Raw genomic sequence first — 22,241 nt, 5'->3', positions numbered from 1 at the left:
TATCATTGTGTACATGACATCTATTGTTCTGTCCATCCTGCAGAGGGATCCTCCTCTGTCACTTTTTCTCCCTGAAAGGTTTTTTTCTATTTTCTTGGGAGTTGTTCCTGATCCGATGTGAGGTCAAAGGTCAGGGATGTCTATGTGTACAGATTGTAAAGCCCTCTGAGGGGAGTTTTTTTATTTGTGATATTGGGCTATACAAAATAAACTGAATTAAATTGAAATTGAAATTGAATTCCATATGTTTACTTCTCCTTTCTTCACGATACATCCCGTGATATGTTACGTCATCATGGGGAACGCTGTCTCCTGAATATCGTCCAGTACGCAGCGGTTGGGACTCCGGTGATAAACCTCTGGCCCCGAGCCAGACCGGGGAAATGAAAGTGAAAGAAAACATCAGCACAAGACGACCGGAGCTGCAACATGGCGGGACGCACAGCCGCTGCGAGCCGCGGAGCCGCCGCTCTGCTCGTGGCCGTCTGCCTCGACCTGTCCTTGTGTTACGCGGCGGGGCTCGTGGAGACACGCAGCCCGCTCGGCCACTTGGCGCGCGCCTGGGCGCACGCGGCTCTCCGGTGTTCGGCGCTGACGGCCGTCGCGCTGCTCTTCCTCGGACACCTCGACCCGGTGCTGACTCGCGTGGTGGCGGCGCACGGCCTGCTGCCCGCGGTGTTTGAGACCGGCAGCCACGCGCTCTACGGCGAGGACAGCGCGCGCGGCTCGTCGCTGGATGCGCGCCGCTGGCTCACGTGCGCCGCCGCGTCGCTGGCCGCCGCGCTGTTCTGGGAGGTCATCGTGCGGGTCACCGTGCGGGACACCGAGGGTGACGCGGTCACCGTGCGGGAGAGGAAGCAGAAGGCCAGAGTTCTGTTGGTGAGGGTTCTGCGCATGTTCCGACCCGAATACCCGCTGCTGCTCGGGGGCCTGGCGATGCTGACGATGGCTGCTTCCTGTAAGTATGATGAGGATGAAGATGAAGATGAGGATGAAGATGAGGAGGAGGATGGGGATGAAGATGAGGAGGAGGATGATGATGATGAGGATGGGGATGAGGATGATGGGGAGGAGGAGGATGATTATGAGGATGAGGAGGAATATTATGATGATGAGGATGATGAGGATGACAAGGACGAGGGTGATAATGAGGATGAATATGCTGCTGCTGCTGCTGATGATGATGATGATTTCAGTCCATAAGTGATGGACAGTTATGAACTATGAACACGGTGGACTCAGTTTATTAAAATACTTTCGTTGTCATTATTTGCACAGACTTCCAGGTCTCAGTGTAGGAACTGAAACATGGAGGAGCTGGTATCATGATGATGATGATGACGATGATGATGATGACGATGATGATGATGATTGGCCTGGCTGGTGCATCTTCATCTCCCAGAGTATGTGTCTCACTATGTGCATCCCCCCCCCCCCCCCCCCAGGTGAGATGTTCATCCCGTTCTACACGGGGAGAGTCATCGACATCGTCGCCGCTCGGTACCGGCCAGATGAGTTCTTCTCGGCGCTCCTCCTCCTGGGCCTGTTCTCTCTGGGCAGGTACGGACCTCCTGTCCTCCACTCTGCTGTGGCTCACCTGGTAGTGCATATCTCACCTGCTCTCCTCATACCTGTGTCAGCTCCCTGGGGGCCGGCGGCAGGGGGGGGGTCCTGATGTGTGCCATCAGCTCCTTCACATGCAGAATGAAAATCAAGCTGTTTGAGGCTCTGACCCGACAGGATATCGGATTCTTTGAGACCACAAAGACAGGTAAGTACGACCTGCAGCTGTAGGGCCAAGCGTCATGGACATGACGGATGGAACCAGTCAGAACCCGTCAGAACCAGTCAGAACCCAGCAGAACCAGTCAGAACCAGTACACATATAAAGTTCACGTTTAAAGTACACTTATAAAGTTCACTTATAAAGTTCACGTATAAAGTACACTTATAAAGTTCACGTATAAAGTACACTTATAACGTTCACGTATAAAGTACACTTATAAAGTTCACGTTTAAAGTACACTTATAAAGTTCACGTATAAAGTACACTTATAAAGTTCACTTATAAAGTTCACGTATAAAGTACACTTATAAAGTTCACGTATAAAGTACACTTATAAAGTACACATATAAAGTTCACATAAAGTACATGTATAAAGTACATGTATAAAGTACACTTATAAAGTACACTTATAAAGTACACTTATAAAGTTCACATATAAAGTACACTTATAAAGTTCATGTATAAAGTTCACTTATAAAGTTCACTTATAAAGTTAACGTATAAAGTACACTTATAAAGTTCACGTATAAAGTACACTTATAAAGTACACATATAAAGTTCACATATAAAGTACATGTATAAAGTACACTTATAAAATACACTTATAAAGTACACATATAAAGTACACTTATAAAGTTCACATATAAAGTACACTTATAAAGTACACGTATAAAGTTCACTTATAAAGTACACATAAACTACACATATAAAGTACACATATAAAGTACACGTATAAAGTACACATATAAAGTACACATATAAAGTACACGTATAAAGTTCACGTATAAAGTTCACGTATAAAGTACACATATAAAGTACACATATAAAGTAAACTTATAAAGTACACTTATAAAGTACACTTATAAAGTACACGTATAAAGTACACGTATAAAGTACACGTATAAAGTTCACATATAAAGTTCACGTATAAAGTACACATAAAGTTCACTTATAAAGTACACTTATAAAGTGCACGTATAAAGTACACATATAAAGTACACATATAAAGTAAACTTATAAAGTACACTTATAAAGTACACTTATAAAGTACACGTATAAAGTACACGTAACAGAACGTGGCAGAACGTCCTGTCTCTGTCCCGTCAGGTGAGATCACCTCCAGGTTGTCCAGGGACACGCCCCTGGTGGGCCGGGCCGTGTGTCTGAACGTCAACGTGCTGCTGCGGACCTCCGTCATGACGCTGGGGGCGCTGGGCCTGATGGCCGGCCTCTCGTGGAGGCTCAGCCTGCTGGTGCTGATGGAGGCGCCCATCATCGTCCTGATCCAGAACCTCCACGACACACGCAACCAGGTGAGAGGCCACGAGGAATGTGGAATTGAGATCCGTGAAGTCATGTTGAAGCATGATTTCCATCCCATAAAGCTTTAGTTAGACATGTTAATCAATCAATGAAGCTCAAAAACAAACAAACAAACAAAACCATTGGCCCATCTTCTGTGTCTCTGATGACATTTCATTTTACAGATTTAAATATTATTATTTCCCCCTTACTAATGTATAGGGTTCTGGTTCACCCGTACTTATTCAACTTAAAGCTAATATGTGGAACTTTACTTTCGTGAACGGGATGCTGTGTTTTTGTAGTCACGTCTCCTTTAGACACGTTGGCATCTTTTTAAAGACGCGCAAGAGTTGCAAAATTAGCTGTTGTGAATCTCAGCAAAAAAAAAATTGATTCTCAAATACATTACCTACCCGACCATTATGCCGCGCTCACACCAGAAGAGTTGCGAATCTTCACAAGGGGCGGGGCTTATCTCCATAGAAACCGTTATCATCTCCTTCATCCACCATGAAGAACTGCCGTCTAGTTCTGCTTCATACTTGTTGAGGACGTCCCACAAACGTCTGTAACGCCCTGGTGTTTGGGTTCATAACATTAATATATATATTATATATATATATATATATAATATATTTATACATGACATCACCCGTAGGCTCACCCAGCTCGGTGACCTTCACCTCTAGTCTGAATGTCTCTTCAGCTCCACTAGAGCAGCAGTCCAATCGCGTCTATTGCAACCACTCGTGTCTGTACGTTCGGCGTTTCTCAATCAGCGTACTTGTGCTACTTTCCTCTACTTGTGTTCTCGTGTCTCGTCATCAGTCTCAGCCCGAGTACATGTTCACATTCAAAGTCCGCTTCTCGCAAAGCACGGTCAAAATGCCCGGATGTGACTTGATCCTCCCACTTTACCCAGGATGCATCAGAGGAGACTTGTGCGTACTCTGGCCAGCAGATATCCCAGAATGCATTTCACCAGCAACCGGAAACAGTAGCGGAGGAGAAAATAAACTACTGACAGTTGACTTTTTATAAATACTACTGTTGTTGAGTCACGGAATGTCATTTTAGGATGTTTTGTTTATTTGACTGTAAAAAATAATTTACAGTGAATAATTAGAGTAAACCCAGGAGCAAGAACAGCTGATGTGGTGACGTCATCAAGTCAGCTGCTGGTCCAATCGCAGAAAGACCGTCCTCTCGTCCTCCCGAGTCTGGACTCCCAAGACCAGACTCCAAAAGAACACAAGTCTGTACTCGTGTACTTTGAATTGAGAAACGCCGGTTGACTCTGCTCATGGGATCTACTCGTGTGAACAATCCGCAACGCTTCAGTTGTGAACGCAGCTTTAAGAGTACTTCATGACCTCCATTGGCTCTTTGTGAATCCCCCTCTCAGCGGCTGTCCCTGGCGGTGCAGGACTCGACGGCCCGGGCGGCCGACGTGGTGAACGAGGTGGTGTCCGGTATTCGGGCGGTGCGCAGCTTCAACACGGAAAAACACGAGGCCCGTCGCTATGACGACCGCTTGATGGACACACACGTCCTCAAGGCCCGGCAGAGCTCCCTCAAGGCGGTTTACCTTCTCGCACGGAGGGTGAGACCTTTGTGCCTTTTAGCAAAACTTCCTTTTTTTGGATAACGGGTACAGTCCTGAGCATAGGATTGTCTACCACCTCATTTAACAGTAGTTCTTCCTGTGTGTGTGTGTGTGTGTGTGTGTAGTTGACAGGGTTGGCCATGAAGGTCATCATGTTGTACTACAGCAGGCTGCTCATCCAGAGTGGACAGATGACCACTGGCAACCTGGTTTCCTTCCTCCTCTACCAGTCCGATCTGGGAGACAACTTCAGGGTATCTAACTGTCGGTTTTACGACATTTGATTGAAAGATGATAGAAAAAAACACTTTCTGTAGTTTCTTTAAAAAGAAGAAGTCCTCAGGAGTGTATTTATAACATCGAAGCATAACCAGACATGCCTGTTGCACACACTCTGAAATATTTTATTGCATGCAACAGTATTCATATTTAATTTCCCGCGCCTCTGGCTCTATAAATGAAAACATGATGGCATTAAGTGCTCAGTTTTATGACATTTCTTTAGACACTGACCTTCATCTTTGGCGACATGCTGAACTCGGTGGGGGCGGCCGGGAAAGTGTTTGAGTACCTGGACCGAAAACCTGAGGTCTGCATGGAGGGGACACTGAAACCGGATCAGCTGACCGGTCACGTGATCTTCCACAAGCTCAACTTTGCCTATCCTACATCTCCCAACAAAGCAGTGCTGCAGGTGAGGTCAGGTAGACAAGGGGAACGTAGCCGGAACGTGAACCGTTCACGGGGGAAAGTAATATTGAAATGAATAGTGGAAAAAACAGGAAGGTTTAGAAAGTGACCAGGCGTTCTCTCCTAAGTATTTAATTAAATTACGTTTATTTTGTATAGCCCAATATCACAAATTACGAATTATCCTCAGAGGGCTTTACAATCTGTACATATAGACATCCCTGACCTTTGACCTTTGACCTCACATCAGATCAGGAACAACTCACAAGAAATAGATAAAACCCTTTCAGGTGAAGAACCCTTCAGGAGAGAACAGGAGGATCCCTCTCCAGGATGGACAGAACAATAGATGTCATGTGACCAGATGAACAATAGATGTCATGTGACCAGATGAACAATAGATATCATGTGACCAGATGAACAATAGATGTCATGAGACCAGATGAACAATAGATGTCATGTGACCAGATGAACAATAGATGTCATGTGACCAGATGAACAATAGATGTCATGTGACCAGATGAACAATAGATGTCATGTGACCAGATGAATAATATATGTCATGTGACCAGATGAACAATAGATGTCATGTGACCAGAAGAACAATAGATATCATGTGACCAGATGAACAATAGATATCATGTGACCAGATGAACAATAGATGTCATGTCACCAGATGAACAGAGTTACATAAACACAATGAGTAGTCGGCATGGACCACGATCTAGACCTCCACGATCTATGAAACAGATGGAGGTAGAGAGGAGGAGTGGGCGGGGCATCAGCAGCGCAATGACATCAGACCCAGCAGGTCCAATGGACCCTCTGAGACGTGAAGTCACAAGGACTCTGGGGAGGAAGCAGAGTTAGTAATGTGTGATGGAGAGATGAACATTCATCCATAAGGAGAGAGAGAAGAGGAGATAGGAGCTCAGCGTCTCCTAAAACGTCCATTTACTGCTCCTTATAAACCCACGTGACACACGACTCTATTGTTCTGTTTCCATTGTTCTCCCTGCGCTCCAGGACTTCTCTCTGGAGCTGAAGGCGGGTCAGATGACGGCACTAGTGGGTCGGTCTGGAGAAGGAAAAAGCACCTGTGTGAGTCTGCTGCAGCGCTTCTACGAGCAGCAGCACGGAGACGTCCTCCTGGACGGCCGACCGCTGGCGTCCTACGACCACCGCTTCCTGCACCAGAAGGTCCTCCATCGTCACCGACGCACACCGCTCTCTAGTTGTGACCCCGTCTCGCATCATGTCCGTCTCTTTTCTGGATTTAGATAGTTTTCATAGTTTCAAATCCAACAGTTGACAATCCTATGGAAGATACATCTATTGTGTTTCTATTACTTGCCTGTTTGGACCAGAATGCAGTGCAAACACAACATTATTATTAGCTTTATTTCATAGAACCATGCACATGCTAATCAGCTGTAGCTACAGATTGTAGCTACAGCTGATTAGCATCTGTAGTCCCTTCACAGACCATAATAAGCATACAAAAACAAACATAAAACTAGAATGGGCACTCGGTAGAGCGCATACCTTCGCATATCACAAGATTGGGCATTGAATTATGAACATTTTGGCATTAGTTGCATGCCAATTGGACAAAAATGTATCGTGCTATGGTAAAAAAAGAGTTTGACCTTTCCATGACCTTGACCTTTGACCCGATTGATCCCAAAATCTAATCAAATGGTCCCCGGATAATAACCAATCATCCCACCAAATTTCATGCGATTCAAGAACATTTTGACCTGTTCATGACCTTTGACCTTGACCTTTGACCCGATCGATCCCAAAATCTAGTCAACTGGTCCCCGGATAATAAACAATCATCCCACCAAATTTCATGCGATTCGGTTCAATACTTTTTGAGTTCTGCGAAAGATTTTGACCTGTTCATGACCTTTGACCTTTGACCCGATCGATCCCAAAATCTAATCAACTGGTCCCCGGATAATAAACAATCATCCCACCAAATTTCATGCGATTCGGTTCAATACTTTTTGAGTTCTGCGAAAGATTTTGACCTGTTCATGACCTTTGACCTTTGACCTGATCGATCCCAAAATCTAATCAACTGGTCCCCGGATAATAAACAATCATCCTACCAAATTTCATGCGATTCGGTTCAATACTTTTTGAGATTTGCGAATAACACGCATACAAATAAATAAATAAATAAATAAATACACGGCGATCAAAACATAACCTTCCGGCATTTTCAATGCGAAGGTAATAACAAACAAAACAATGACAAATATAAACATTAATAAACAAAACAATAACAAACATAAAACAATAATAACATAAAACAATGATTTAAAAAAACAATAATAAATAGTCCAGGATGAGACACAACAGTATTTGTGGTAATAAGAACACAAAATACACACAATGCAGTACAGCACATTAAAAGTAAGTAATAAATACTCTTAAAATAAAGTAATAGAAACTATTAAAAGTAAGTAATGCGAGCTGTAATCATTGTGCTCCACGAGTGCAGCGCTGACCAGCTGCCAACTGGTTATTTACTCCTCTGTGGTCCTTGTTGCTGGTCCTCCTCTGTGGCTGATGGGTGTGTGTGTGTGTGTGTGTGTGTGTGTGTGTGTGTGTGTGTGTGTGTGTGTGTGTGTGTGTGTGTGTGTGTGTGTGTGTGTGTGTGTGTGTGTGTGTGTGTGTGTGTGTGTTCGGCAGGTTGCGGTGGTGAGCCAGGAGCCGGAGCTCTTCTCCGGCTCCATCAGAGACAACATCGCCTACGGGCTCGCTGAATGCTCATTGGAGGAGATCCAGGAAGCGGCGCGCAAAGCCGACGCCCATGACTTCATCATGAGGCTGGAGGAGGGCTACGATGCAGGTACCACCGTGTCTTTGAGGATATCAAACGTATTATTATTAGATGGATTCACTTTGTATTTATTAATATGAAAGCTACTAATTCTAAATGCACAGCCTCTGGGAGGGAGTGACGCCGTCACACCTCGGACCTCCGTCCTGTCCGGTTTTATAACGCTGTTCATTTCTCAGAGGTGGGCGAGGGCGGCGGCCATCTGACCAAGAGCGGGAGGCAGCAGATCGCCCTCGCTCGGGCTCTGGTGAGGCAGCCGCGGGTCCTCATCCTGGATGAAGTCACCAGCTCTCTGGACACGGACAGTGAAAAAAAGGTTTGTGGCGACTTTCCTCCAGAAGTCTCTGGGCTTGTATTTCAGATACGTTCCATACAGTAAATATACAGTATTTTATAGATATATACGGTATAATGACGCATCATCGCTCAATTGGTGAGAATTGAGCGATGATGAGAAATAAAATCTTCGGAGCTCAAAGGTCTACAAAAAAAAAAGATCCTTATTATTAATTTGTGTACATGAGAACATTGACATCGCAGTTAAAGAGAAAAATGTGTCAGGAAATTGATGTTCTGTAAAAACTTAATCATGAGAAACTGTATTATTAATAACCAGTAAGGAATTAGATTTAACCTGATTCTTCACTGGTCCTGCATGTTACTGACATACAGTCTGTATTATTGTCTTTATTATTTGTCTTTATTGTTGTCTTTATTATTTGTCTGTATTATTTGTCTTTATTGTTTGTCATTATTATTTTGTCTTTATTGTTTGTCTTTATTGTGTCTTTATTGTTGTCTTTATAGTTTGTCTATTATTTGTCCTTATTGTTGTCTTTATTGTTTGCCTTTATTGTTGTCTTTATTATTTGTCTTTATTGTTGTCTTTATTATTTGTCTGTATTATTTGTCTTTATTGTTTGTCATTATTATTTTGTCTTTATTGTTTGTCTTTATTGTGTCTTTATTGTTGTCTTTATAGTTTGTCTGTATTATTTGTCCTTATTGTTGTCTTTATTGTTTGCCTTTATTGTTGTCTTTATTATTTGTCTTTATTGTTGTCTTTATTATTTGTCTGTATTATTTGTCTTTATTGTTTGTCATTATTATTTTGTCTTTATTGTTTGTCTTTATTGTGTCTTTATTGTTTGTCTTTATAGTTTGTCTGTATTATTTGTCCTTATTGTTGTCTTTATTGTTTGTCTTTATTGTTTGTCTGTTTCCGGGTGTCTGTTCCTGACATACAGTCATCTTCATTCTCAGTAATTGTTTTGCACAGTTCAGTTTTGCATGTTTACTCTTTTAAACTCCCAAATGAGGACGACAGGAATGCAGTAATATAAACATATTTAAACATAACATTTCTGATATAATTTACCTAATGTAAGTAATCAAGTGGTGAGGTTCATGGTGATATTTATTAGTGATTGTTTCTTCTAAACATCTGTTATTTTACAATAAACATATTTAAAGGAGGTTTTTTCTCAACCTTTGACTCTTAATTCCTCAATAAAGTGAGACAATAATGTTGAACCTGTCTTTATCCAACGTTCACATCTGTGTTTTGGAAGTTAATGGTATTCAAGTTATTTAAATGGGGAAGTTTCATGGCGATATCTCTAATAATAACAACAATACAATGCATCTAAATGTTTTCACATCTCTCTTTGGCTGCACAGATTCTGCAGACCCTGGCCGGCTGTCCCACCCAGACCCGGCTGCTCGTCTCTCACAAGCTGAAGAACGTGGAGGCGGCGGATCAGATCGCCGTGATGGAGGACGGCCGAATCCGGGAGCGAGGGACTCACCGGGAGCTGATGCAGCTGCAGGGGAGCTACTACAAGCTGTGGAGCGACACACGCTAGAGGAGGTGGTGTTCATGGAACACACACGTGTGTCATGTGACATGTGTCATACAATCTGTCATATTCATTGAATGTGTAGTAACTCTGTAACACTTCATTCTGGTCACATGACATCGAGAGTTCAACTGGTCACATGACATCTATTGTTCATCTGGTCACATGACATCTATTGTTCATCTGGTCACATGACATATAGTGTTCATCTGGTCACATGACATCTATTGTTCCTCTGGTCACATGACATCTATTGTTCATCTGGTCACATGACATATATTGTTCTCTCCATCCTGGAGAGGGATCCTCCTCTGTTCTCTCCTGAAGGGTTCTTCACTTTTTTCCCCCTTAAAGGTTTTTTTCTATTTCTTGGTAGTTGTTCCTGATCCGATGTGAGGTCAAAGGTCAAAGGTCAGGGATGTTGTGTGTGTACAGACTGAGGATAATTCGTAATTTGTGATATTGGGCTATACAAAATAAACTGAAGACAATGGCCACACACACACACACACACACATGTATATACTGAACATATGGACACACATACCTGATGAAATATTTTGTATATATTGTTTTCTAAGTATTACAATTGAAGCCGGACAGAAAAGCTCAAACATGTGGAACCTCCTCAGCTCTAGTCGTGTTCTTCTGCTCTTATTTATTTGGTCAAATTGACATTGGACATTGTAAATTAATTGGTTGTGTGTTTCATAATTCCTGCCCCATTAGGTAGCGGTGGATAAACGTTTGACAGCCATCAGTCGATGCAATACCAAAGGTTGCCTCGTGTGTTCGTAATAAATAAAAGATTTATATTTCAAACCACATTTCTTTCCGTTTGTAAGATGTTTTCCAAGCCTTGTGTCGCATCCGGATGAAGTCCTTCTCCCGCTGTGTGTGACCCAGCACCTCTGACTGATCTGTGTGTCATCACTGAGGGATGAGAGAAGCTCACAACGCCAGAGGAAGATAACGCTGAGCCCCGGGAATAAGATCCACTGCAGACACGGCCACAAGTCAGAAACCCCGGATGTGGACTTCTGTTGTAAAGACTCGTTTCTAGTCGTCTTGACTTCTGTAACTCTTTTCATTCTGGCCACCCGAAAGCTACGGACCAATCAGAAAGCTGCTGCCAGCGTTCGAACCCAAACTACAACAAGAGATCATAAAACTCTTGTTGTACACAACCTACATGGAGTTATGCAGACCTCAACCACAGTTTACACTCACATCTTAAATATGTCACGCTCAACAACTGATTATTCACGTACTTCCTTGCCGACCCAACTTCAGATGAACTTACCTGCGCCGACATTAACTGAACCATCACAATCTGCTGTGGAGTCAAACTCCTTCATCCTGGTTGAGTTAGTAGAACCTGAATCTACTTCTCATACACATGACATCTATTGTTCTGTCCATCCTGGAGAGCGATCCTCCTCTGTTCTCTCTGAAGGGCTCTTCACTTTTTTCCCCCTGAAAGGGTTTTTTCTATTTCTTGGGAGTTGTTCCTGATCCGATGTGAGGTCAAAGGTCAAAGGTCAGGGATATCTATGTGTACAGATTGTAAAGCCCTCTGAGGGGAGTTTGTAATTTGTGATATTGGGCTCTACAGAATAAACTGAATTGAATTGAATAACCCTAGAAAGCATGACGGTTGTGTCTGTGGCTGCATTGAGAAGAGTCCTGTGCGTCCTCACACTGTATTTACTGTATTTACTGTATTCGGTGCCTAAACACTTCTGCACCAGGACGACGGCGCCGAGCCGGAGGGCCCCTCCTCTCCTTGCTTCCTTTTTCTGTAACGTGTGACTCAGACAACCACAGCCAGGCCCCGAGCTCTGGTGAGGGCCACTCCTCTAGCTTCCAGGTGCAGCTGGTTGTCACGTGTACATATTTGGTATGATGCAAAACATTTGCCACACTGCCAGCCACATCTGAAACTGAGCTGCATGCACGTTTGTTGTCATGAAGACCATCAAGTACTAGAGTATTATACAGAGACTTCCCACCTCACATCGATCAGAGAAATGACTTCTTATACAAGATAAATAACTATTGTATCTGTTGTGTTGTAGTTGCTGTGCCTGGTGGCTACAACACAACACAGAGAAAAGGAAATGCAAATCAAGAAGGAGTTGCCAGAGAGCCACCTGACAGGCCGGCTCCACTGTGACATCATACTCCTCCTCTTCAAAGCTCCTCTCTTCTTTATGGACTTTATAACTTTTACCACCTAACAAAGAAATGGCCGTCAATAAAATGTTTGAAAATTGCCTAAAAGAAAGTCTAATTGCTGTTTTTAAGAGTTTTTTATGGATTAGTGTTTATGTCTTTCTTGTGTTAGCTGTTATATCAAAATGTTGAGCGGTTTCACTCATGGGGACAAGGAGCCATTGCTTATAATGCCACAGGGGGACAATCAATATATATATATATATATATATATATATATATATATTTCCCTGAACAAACACAAGCCATGCGTATTTTCACATGCACTCACACTCTTTATTTTCTTTCTTTCTTTTCTCTTTTGTTGTCTACCTCGTGCATTTTTCATTTTATGTTTGTAATTTTGTAAAATGTTAAATATGATATACGTAGAGACTTCAAATAAGCCGGTTTTCTTTTTCTCTCGTCCTGCACTGTGATATATTGATTTATATCTGTTGTGATTTTTATTTTATTTTGTTTGAATTGTGCAAAATAAATAAATAAAATAAAATAATAAACTGATGCCGTAATAAAGCACCGATATAGCTCCTTTTCCACACCTCGTCTCCTTTCCTTTGACAGTTTAATGAGATTAGAAGTGGAGGGGTGAGAAACCCGGTGTAACATGAAGCTCACAGCTTCAGGTGAGTCATGATCATGAGGTGTGAGCAGGTGAAGGAAACCGCGTCCCGGCCGAGTGCCTGGAGGCGGTGGAACCTGTCCGTGCTATTGGGCACTCTTGTGACATGTGACTTCATGGAAACCTGCGGAGCAACACACAGTCCCGGAGAAGAAACCGAAAACACCCCAACGAGCCGTTACCATGGTTCCCACAGGGCGGTACTGCTGTGTGGTATTCTCAGTGGAGATAAAAGGAGATAATCCTTCATTACGGGGACATTTACAGGATTTACAGCAGCAAACGTGAAAAGTGCACGAGACATATTCAAAACTAAAAGAAAGTAAATAATAAACAATAAAATTAAAAAAACTGTAATAGCAGTAAGAATCCACAATAAGATTATTATATATACAGGCATGATGCATATAACTACTTTACACAGTGTCTAAACTGTATGTTGCGCAGGTTGAAGTGTTTTGTGGTCTACCGAGCTCAGCTTTGTAAACTAGTAAATGTCATGTAAATGTACAACGAGAGTGTAGGAGTTGCTGGTGGGGTGGGGTGAGGGGGGGGGGGGGGGTCCATCAGGGCCGGAGCTCCTGTCTCCACCAGCTCCATCACCCAGTGGACTCAGCTCACTGCTGGCCTGGTGGATCAAAGCAGAGAGGGGACAGGGACACCTGAAGACAGAGACACATGGAGGAAGACCCCAAATGAAGCCATTAGTAACAGTATAACAGTACTATATGTAGTAACAGTACTTTATGTTCTAACAATACTCTATACTAACAATAATCTATGTACTAACAATATTCTATTCTATACTAACAGGACTATATGTACTAACAATACTACTAACAGTACTCTATGTACTAACAGTATACACATTACACATTAAGAGTGACACCTTAGTATATATTCACAGCTTCCCAACATTTTTGCGACAATCAGTGTTCCCATCACTCTGGATATCATTTGACAACAGATCAAGTTTAATAGGTGTTTTATTATGGCATTGTTATCCTGGTGATGAAGAACATTAGAGCAGCCCCCCTGTGCAACCACACACGCAGGTGATTTCACGTCACTCAGGTGACCTGGCCACTGTAAACTGGATGCCAGTCTTTTCCAGATATGATAGAACTTGAGCGCCCCCTAGTGGGAGGAAATGAAAACGTGAATAAAATGCCTGAAATGCATTGAAAGAAGAGATGAGGCAAGATGACACCGGATAACTATTCAATTCAATTCAGTTTATTTTGTATAGCCCATTCTCACAAATTACAAATTAGTCTCAGAGTGCTTTACAATCTGTACATATATAGACATCCCTGACCTTTGACCTTTGACCTCACATCGGTTCAGGAAAAACTCCCAAATAACCCTTCAGGGAAAAAAAAAGTGAGAACCCTTCAGGAGAGCAACAGAGGAGGATCCCTCTCCAGGATGGACAGAACAACAGATGTCATGTGACCAGATGGAATCATTACAGACACAAAAACAACACAATCAATGAATATGACAGAGTGTATGGAATAGAATATAGAATATACACTTTTATTAATCCCCAAGGGGAAATTAGTTCTCTGCATTTAACCCATCCTTAGTTATTAAGGAGCAGTGGGCTGCGGTGAAGCGCCCGGGAAGCAACTGGGGTTTCAGTGCCTTGCTCAAAGACACTTCGACTTGCAACTAATGGGGAGAGCGGGGATCGAACCCACAACCCTGCGGTTGCAGGACGGCCCTCTTACCCCACTGAGCTAAAGCCGCCCCTATGAATAGTTGGTAGTCGGCATATTCCACGATCCAGACCGCCATGATCCATCAGGCAGATGGAGGTAGAGGAGGAGTGGGCGGAGTCTCAGCAGGGCCATGGCATAGTTGGTAGTAGGCATGGACCACAATATAAAATAATCTAACACGTGGTGTGTGTGTGTGTGTGTGTGTGTGTGTGTGTGTGTGTGTGTGTGTGTGTGTGGCTGTGTGTGTGGATGGGAGAATTAGAGGCCCACTGTAAAGCACTTTGAATCAAACTAAATCTAACAAACTACACGTCAAACATTAATTTCTTTCTTTCCGAGGGGCCACAACATAACGACATAACACAACACATGCCAGGTACTCCCTCAGAGGTAGTATTAGCTACTAGATAGTAGATCTGGATAGTAGATATAGATAGTAGATCTGGATCGTAGATCTAGATAGTAGATCTGGATAGTGGATCCGGATAGTAGATATAGATAGTAGATCTGGATAGTGGATCTGGATAGTAGATCTGTATAGTAGATTTCTATAGTAGGTCCGGATAGTAGATCTGTATAGTGGATCTGGATTGTAGATCTGGATAGTAGATCTAGATAATAGATCTGTATTGTAGATTCCTATAGTAGATCTGGATAGTAGAGCTGGATAGCAGATCTGGATAGTGGATCTATATAGTATATATAGATAGTAGATCTGTATAGTAGATTTATATAGTAGATTTGGATAGTAGAGCTGGATAGTAGATCTGGATAGTGGATCTATATAGTTGATCTGGACAGTAGATCTGGATAGTGGATCTGGATAGTAGATCTGGATAGTAGATCTGGATAGTAGATCTGGATAGTGGATCTATATAGTTGATCTGGACAGTAGATCTGGATAGTGGATCTGGATAGTGGATCTGTATAGTAGATCTGTATAGTGGATCTGGATAGTAGATCTGGATAGTGGATCTATATAGTATATATAGATAGTAGATCTGGATAGTGGATCTGTATAGTAGAGCTGGATAGTAGATCTGGATAGTAGATCTGGATAGTGGATCTATATAGTTGATCTGGACAGTAGATCTGGATAGTGGATCTGGATAGTAGATCTGGATAGTAGATCTGGATAGTAGATCTGGATAGTGGATCTATATAGTTGATCTGGATAGTAGATCTGGGTAGTGGATCTATATAGTAGATCTGGATCGTATATCTGGATAGTGGATCTGTATATGTAAGGTCCTGTTCTGTGTCTACTCTGTGTCCACTCTGTGTCTACTTTGTCTTCTCTGCCTCTTGTCTCCTTGATTGTGTCATTCCCTGCACCTGCCCTCAGCCACTCTTGTCTCGTTACTGTCTCATGTCGTACACCTGTTTCCATGTCGTACACCTGTCTCTCCCCTATATTGTGTCACTATTTCCCTTGTCTGTTGCTGGATTGCTGTCTTTGTCCCGTCGTCCAGTGTTGTATGTTCCTATCGTGGATCCTGCCTGTTTCGACCCTGCCTACCCTGACCGCTGATCCTCTGCCTGCCCCTTTTGGACTTTGTTGTTACCCTTTTGGCCTCAGTAAAATGTTTTTTGTTAATCTACACTGTGTCCTCTCAATTCCTCTGCGCATGAGCTCCTGCACCTCGCTACCTGTGACGTCAGGCGTGACAGATGACACAAGGACTTCAAAATAAGACACAAAACAAGGCAGAAACTCAGAGTCATGACAGTATAGTAGATCTGGATAGTATATCTGGATAGTAGATTTCTATAGTAGAGCTGGATAGTGGATCTATATATTAGATCTGGATAGTGGATCTGCATAGTAGATCTGGATGGTAGATTGTACACACATGGCTTCTGCTAAAAATTAAAATGGTATTTTCTTTCTTAGTATTCTCACGGGACCCCATTGGACAGTCGGTACAATTGAACTCCTCATCTTTACCATGTGGGAAGATGTTCTTCCCCCCCTGGCTATTTGCTAATTAGGACTAATCTCCAATCACAAGATCATCTCTAGGTAAAAGCACTCTTGATTCCAGGACACGGTCTCTGATCATCTCATTGTCTCAGAGGCAGTATTTGATATATTTGTCTCTCAATCCTGACCCAGTCATCTCTGGCAGCATGCTCGCTGCACCTGGCTCACATTGTGACGAATCGACATCCATCCTGAAAGACACTCGTAGTCAATGGCTGCACACAAATACACAACATGCACACACATACAATCTCAAACCATCATCTCAAATGGGAAATATATTCCTCACAGTGGACAGTTGTACAAGATATTCGTTATGATTACTTATTCGATCTGTATTATTAATATTATTATTAACGATCTGCATCTTTTCTCTATAGGTCCATTCTGGATATGAGACGTTTAACCCTTGAAGAGTTTCCTCTGAGGTTGTTTTGCACATCCTCCTGATAATCAAGGAGGCACAGTGGGACAACTAGCCAGACTTTCACACCTGAGCCCGTTTTTACACACACACACACACACACACACACACACACACACACACACACACACACACACACACACACACACACACACACACACACACACACACACACACACACACAGATCAATCTCGCCCTCTCTTTCGTGTCCCTTGTTTTTCCTACCTCTCTTCTTTTCCTCCTACCTTCCCCACTGTCCCTCTTTCTTTTGTATTCTGCTTTGGATATTCTTGGCATATATTGGCATCAATGTCACAGAGAATATATTTTCACCAAAAACAGTGTGCGTCAACAACAACAACAACAACAACAGTCTCACCACACCCTTTTCACAAAACTACAAAGGCTCCGAGACATATGCTCCGAGAGGGATTACACATGTAGGATTAGGAAGCATGATAATCTCGTTTCATGCTTGGTGATCATCTTTGTTGATTCACCCACGTTGAGCATCTCCTGGAGCCGCCGCACTGCAATCACATTCAGACTTCTCTATTTGAAAGATGTCTCCATCAAGATGACCTTCACCCCCTTCGTAGTTCCTGCTCCCATCTGTTAACTTCTTCTGCTGTCTTCTTCTTCCTTGTGTTTTCACTTTATGAAAATCTGAATAATGTATCGGCCAAGTACGTTGGCCACAAGGAATTTGACTTGTTGAAAGGTGCATAACAATAAACACAGACATAGAATAAAACAGTAAAAATATAAATATAATGAAAACAATAAACAAAACAGTACTTTAGATTAACTACATTTTAAAATAAATGTGACAAATGTACTGTATATTATTAAGAACAAAATTGAAAAGATGTGCAAAATGTTTGAAATGTGAGAGTCAGAGTCAAGGGGTCCTGGTCTTTATAGTCCTGATGGAAGAGTCAGGGGGTCCTGGTCTTTATAGTCCTGATGTAAGAGTCAGGATCAGGGGGTCCTGGTCTTTAAAGTCCTGATGTGAGAGTCAGGGGGTCCTGGTCTTTATAGTCCTGATATAAGAGTCAGGATCAGGGGGTCCTGGTCTTTAAAGTCCTGATGTGAGAGTCAGGGGGTCCTGGTCTTTATAGTCCTGATGTAAGAGTCAGGATCAGGGGGTCCTGGTCTTTAAAGTCCTGATGTGAGAGTCAGGGGGTCCTGGTCTTTATAGTCCTGATATAAGAGTCAGGATCAGGGGGTCCTGGTCTTTAAAGTCCTGATGTGAGAGTCAGGGGGTCCTGGTCTTTATAGTCCTGATGTGAGAGTCAGGATCAGGGGGTCCTGGTCTTTATAGTCCTGATATAAGAGTCAGGATCAGGGGGTCCTGGTCTTTATAGTCCTGATGTGAGAGTCAGAGTCAGGGGGTCCTGGTCTGTATAGTCCTGGTGTGAGAGTCAGAGTTAGTGGGTCTTGGTCTTTGTTGATGAACCCAACTAAACCCTGCAAAAATAATTCCGATGTGTCTGGACTGCTGGTCTAGGCACAGATGGCAAATAAAAAACCTTGAACCTTGAACCTTGAACTGCAGCTGGAAAGAGATCTTGAGGCATGAGGTCTTGGTCCTGATGGGCCGCAGAGGGAAGAGAGTCTCCAGGTGACAGAGTCTTTGAGGGGAGGCAGATCCAGCCGATCCCCCTCTCAGCATGATACCAGACGCTGATGGAGGAGCAGAGGATGAACTCAGTGGTGGTGTAGAAGAGTGTAACAGGTTCCAGGCTGTCACCTGTAGGTTTCCCCCCCGAGCATTGAAAAACGACATTTTATGTTGGGAGAACCGGATCACCCGGAGGAAAAAAAACAACTTAAGCATGGAATGTGCAAACTCCACACCTCACAGGAAAGCTATAGAGAAAATGTCGTGGTCGCGACTTTTCTCGAGCGTGTTTATTGTCCTCCAGCACGCCTGAAGAACTGAAGGAATCTTTTCCGCTAAGAGTCTTTCGGGCCTTTGGACCACTCTCGTCTCCTCCAGGCTGCGTTTAATTCGCTCATGGCCTGGAGGAGATGGCCCTTTTGTTCTTGCCACTGGAGCTAGTGACTGTTGGATTGAGTCAATGCCTCGGTCAGCGCAGCCTGCAGCTGATTGCTTATCTCTCTTTGGTGAGCCAGGTTCATTTCTGCGTCTTCCTGGCTCTCCTTTAGTAACTGAAGGGTCTGGGCCAGGTTCACTCCAGCCTCCCTCTGGCCCTCCTTTTGCACCTGAAGGGCCTCCTCCAACTGCCTCCCCCAACTGCTTTAATGTGTGTCTGGTCTCAGCTTCAGGGACCTTCTTTGATGCTAGTTCACGCTCTATTTCAATAATCTCTTCAATGTTCTTGAGGCGAGACTCTTTCTGGAGAGCCTCATTTAGTTTGGCCGCCGTTTCTAAAACCTCCACTTGACCTCTCAGAATGGCATTATCTTTCATCAAGAGGAGCCGGCTGGTGCCCTCGTCTACCTTCTCTTTTTTTTGCGATCAAATGTTTTTATTTAGCATAATCACACAGGATGGCGGAACACCAAGACATGGTGCCCTTTCAAATTACAAACAATATGCTGAGACAAAAGGAGTCTCGCGGAAACATAAAACAGAGAGGAAAGATGGGGGGGGGGGGCATACATATACACACAACACAAGAGATAGACAGACAAATAACATTGACAGGGACCAAACACATGCACAACTAGAACGGGCACTCGGTAGAGCGCATACCTTCGCATATCACAAGATTGGGCATTGAATTATGAACATTTTGGCATTAGTTGCATGCCAATTGGATATAAATTGACCGCGCTATGGTAAAAAGAAGATGTTGACCTTTTCATGACCTTGACCTTGACCTTTGACCCGATCGATCCCAAAGTCTAATCAAATGGTCCCCGGATAATAACCAATCATCCCACCAAATTTCATGCGATTCAATAAGATGTTGATCTTTTTCATGACCTTGACCTTGACCTTTGACCCGATCGATCCCAAAGTCTAATCAAATGGTCCCAGGATAATAACCAATCATCCCACCAAATTTCATGCGATTCGGTTTACAACTTTTTTTGTTACGCGAATAACACACATACAAATAAATAAATAAATAAATAACTAAATAAATACACGGCGATCAAAACATTACCTTCCGCAATTTCAATGCGAAGGTAACTAGAATGGGCACTCGGTAGAGCGCATACCTTCGCATATCACAAGAATGGGCATTGAATTATGAACATGTTGGCATTAGTTGCATGCCAATTGAATACAAATTGACCGCACTATGGTAAAAAGAAGATTTTGACCTTTTCATGACCTTGACCTTTGACCCGATCGATCTCAAAATCGAATCAAATGGTCCCCGGATAATAACCAATCATCCCAGCAAATGTCATGCGATTCAAGAAGATGTTGACCTTTTCATGACCTTGACCTTTGACCCGATCGATCCCAAAATCGAATCAAATGGTTCCCGGATAATAACCAATCATCCCAGCAAATTTTATGCGATTCGGTTTAATACTTTTTTAGTTATGCGAGTAACACGCATACAAACAAATAAATAAATACACGGCGATCAAATCATAACCTTCCGCATTTTCAATACGAAGGTAATTAGAAGTAAGGGGCTATAGCACACATCTACAGCATATTTTTCAAAGAATCAGCAATGTTGACCCAAGTGTCCAAAGTCTTTGCTGATGCTCCATTTATGCGAGCTGTTGAGATCTCCATATATCTCGTCTACCTTCTCTTCAAGGTCCTTCATGGGTTCTGGGGCCACCGGGGTGGGGATGGTTCTTCCTTTCCTCTGGCGAGGTATCCTTTGTGGCTTAGTGGGCTCAATTCTCTGCTGGGTAGCCCGTCTACCGGCTTGTTTACCGCCACGAGCGTTCTGAGCCACTTGTTGTGGGCGCTCTCCCTGTCCCAGGCACTGTTTCCTCAGATAGGTTTGGTTATTTTCGGTCTGGGCAGAATTGACCTCTGCAGACTGATGAATCCCGTTCTTCATGCGAAGAGTGGAAATTCTGTTTTCCCTGATCTTTTCAACGTTCTTGACGCAAGACTCCTTCTTGAGAACAGGTATTTTTTCGAGAGCGCACTATATCTACCTTCATACGATTGCCATCCCAACATGGGGACAAGTGCTCCAAGCCCCGTTGTCACAGCGTCGCTCAATGTGATCTACACCTACCGCGTGACGCCCTTTCTCCCTCACAGTAGCGAGACACTATCTGTTCCCACGATACACTCTGAAATCTCCCTCTGTGTCTGGGGACACGCCCTCCACTCGTGTCTTTAAAACTGTCTTTAAACTTATAAAACTGATGAATTTTTCTGCTCACTGCGTTTTGTTTTGTTTTACTGTCATTTAATTTATTGCACATCCTGTTCTCCTAATCTTTAAATATTATTTATGTCATTATTTAATAGGCTTGTCTACATATTATTATTTGTACAACTTGTTTCTTGAATGTTGATTCTGTTTGTATTTACACTTGATAGGAACTGTGTGCACGTTGTGCTGGGACACAGTTAGTTGTGATCATCCTCCTGAAGACACGTGCAGCGGTAGAAGTTTTGAACTCGGCTACAATATTTTAGTTAAAGAAATTTAAGTGACAACAAAGTGTTGGTTCCTTAAAGATGATTGTTTTCTCAGTAGAGCCACTTCCCTCTCAGTTGTGCAGACAGCGAGTTCGACGGTGGATTGAGACACTTGAGATGAATTAATCCATCAGTAAGCGAAAAACTAAGGTGTCATGAATTTCCTGGAGGGAGTGATGTACTCTTTGGGAATTTTGTACAATTTAAAGTATTTTGTGAACTGAAAAAGCTAAAGATTAGTCCCATGCACCACTTCCTCATCGACAGGCCTTGTCCAAAATAAATTAGTTGAGGTGATGCTGTGCTGAAATGGTGCATATCCTCAAAATAAATATGTGTTTTTAGTGAAGCTCATGGCATGGTTCTATGGAACGCCCTGAGGGTGTGAACTGGAAACTACTGGAGGCCCAAAATGTAACCTTCAGTTTGACGATGTAAAGGATAAAAAGCATCACTGGATAACAAATCCACGTGCAAAGCAACGTTCTCATTATGGGTTACTTTCAATCTGCAGCCTCACCGCTAGATTCCAATAAACTTTACACACT

At 43.0% G+C, this 22,241-nt stretch overlaps 1 protein-coding gene across 1 annotated transcript; it reads left to right on the top strand.

Annotated features, from left to right (window-relative positions):
- The first annotated feature begins 351 nt into the window (after positions 1 to 351).
- tap2a (transporter associated with antigen processing, subunit type a) lies at positions 352 to 10,927 on the top strand. Its single transcript, XM_056419504.1, has 11 exons — positions 352 to 958; positions 1,446 to 1,560; positions 1,641 to 1,771; positions 2,894 to 3,099; positions 4,497 to 4,694; positions 4,823 to 4,951; positions 5,203 to 5,391; positions 6,414 to 6,587; positions 8,091 to 8,250; positions 8,421 to 8,557; positions 9,921 to 10,927. The coding sequence occupies exons 1-11, from the start codon at positions 430 to 432 to the stop codon at positions 10,104 to 10,106; spliced, it is 2,154 nt and encodes a 717-aa protein (XP_056275479.1). The 5' UTR covers positions 352 to 429; the 3' UTR covers positions 10,107 to 10,927.
- Positions 10,928 to 22,241: the final 11,314 nt, after the last annotated feature.

This window comes from Pseudoliparis swirei, chromosome 1 (genome assembly GCF_029220125.1).
Source record: "Pseudoliparis swirei isolate HS2019 ecotype Mariana Trench chromosome 1, NWPU_hadal_v1, whole genome shotgun sequence".
Classification (NCBI taxonomy): Eukaryota; Metazoa; Chordata; class Actinopteri; order Perciformes; family Liparidae; genus Pseudoliparis; species Pseudoliparis swirei.
Note: the sequence above shows the minus strand (reverse complement) of the source record. Positions and strands in the feature narration are given on the sequence as shown.

Coding starts and splice junctions, on each gene's coding strand:
- tap2a (XM_056419504.1), top strand. CDS start 430: ATGGCGGGACGCACAGCCGCTGCGAGCCGCGGAGCCGCCGCTCTGCTC. Junction 4,695..4,822: donor TTTACCTTCTCGCACGGAGG/GTGAGACCTTTG, acceptor GTGTGTGTGTAG/TTGACAGGGTTGGCCATGAA. Junction 8,251..8,420: donor GGAGGAGGGCTACGATGCAG/GTACCACCGTGT, acceptor TTCATTTCTCAG/AGGTGGGCGAGGGCGGCGGC.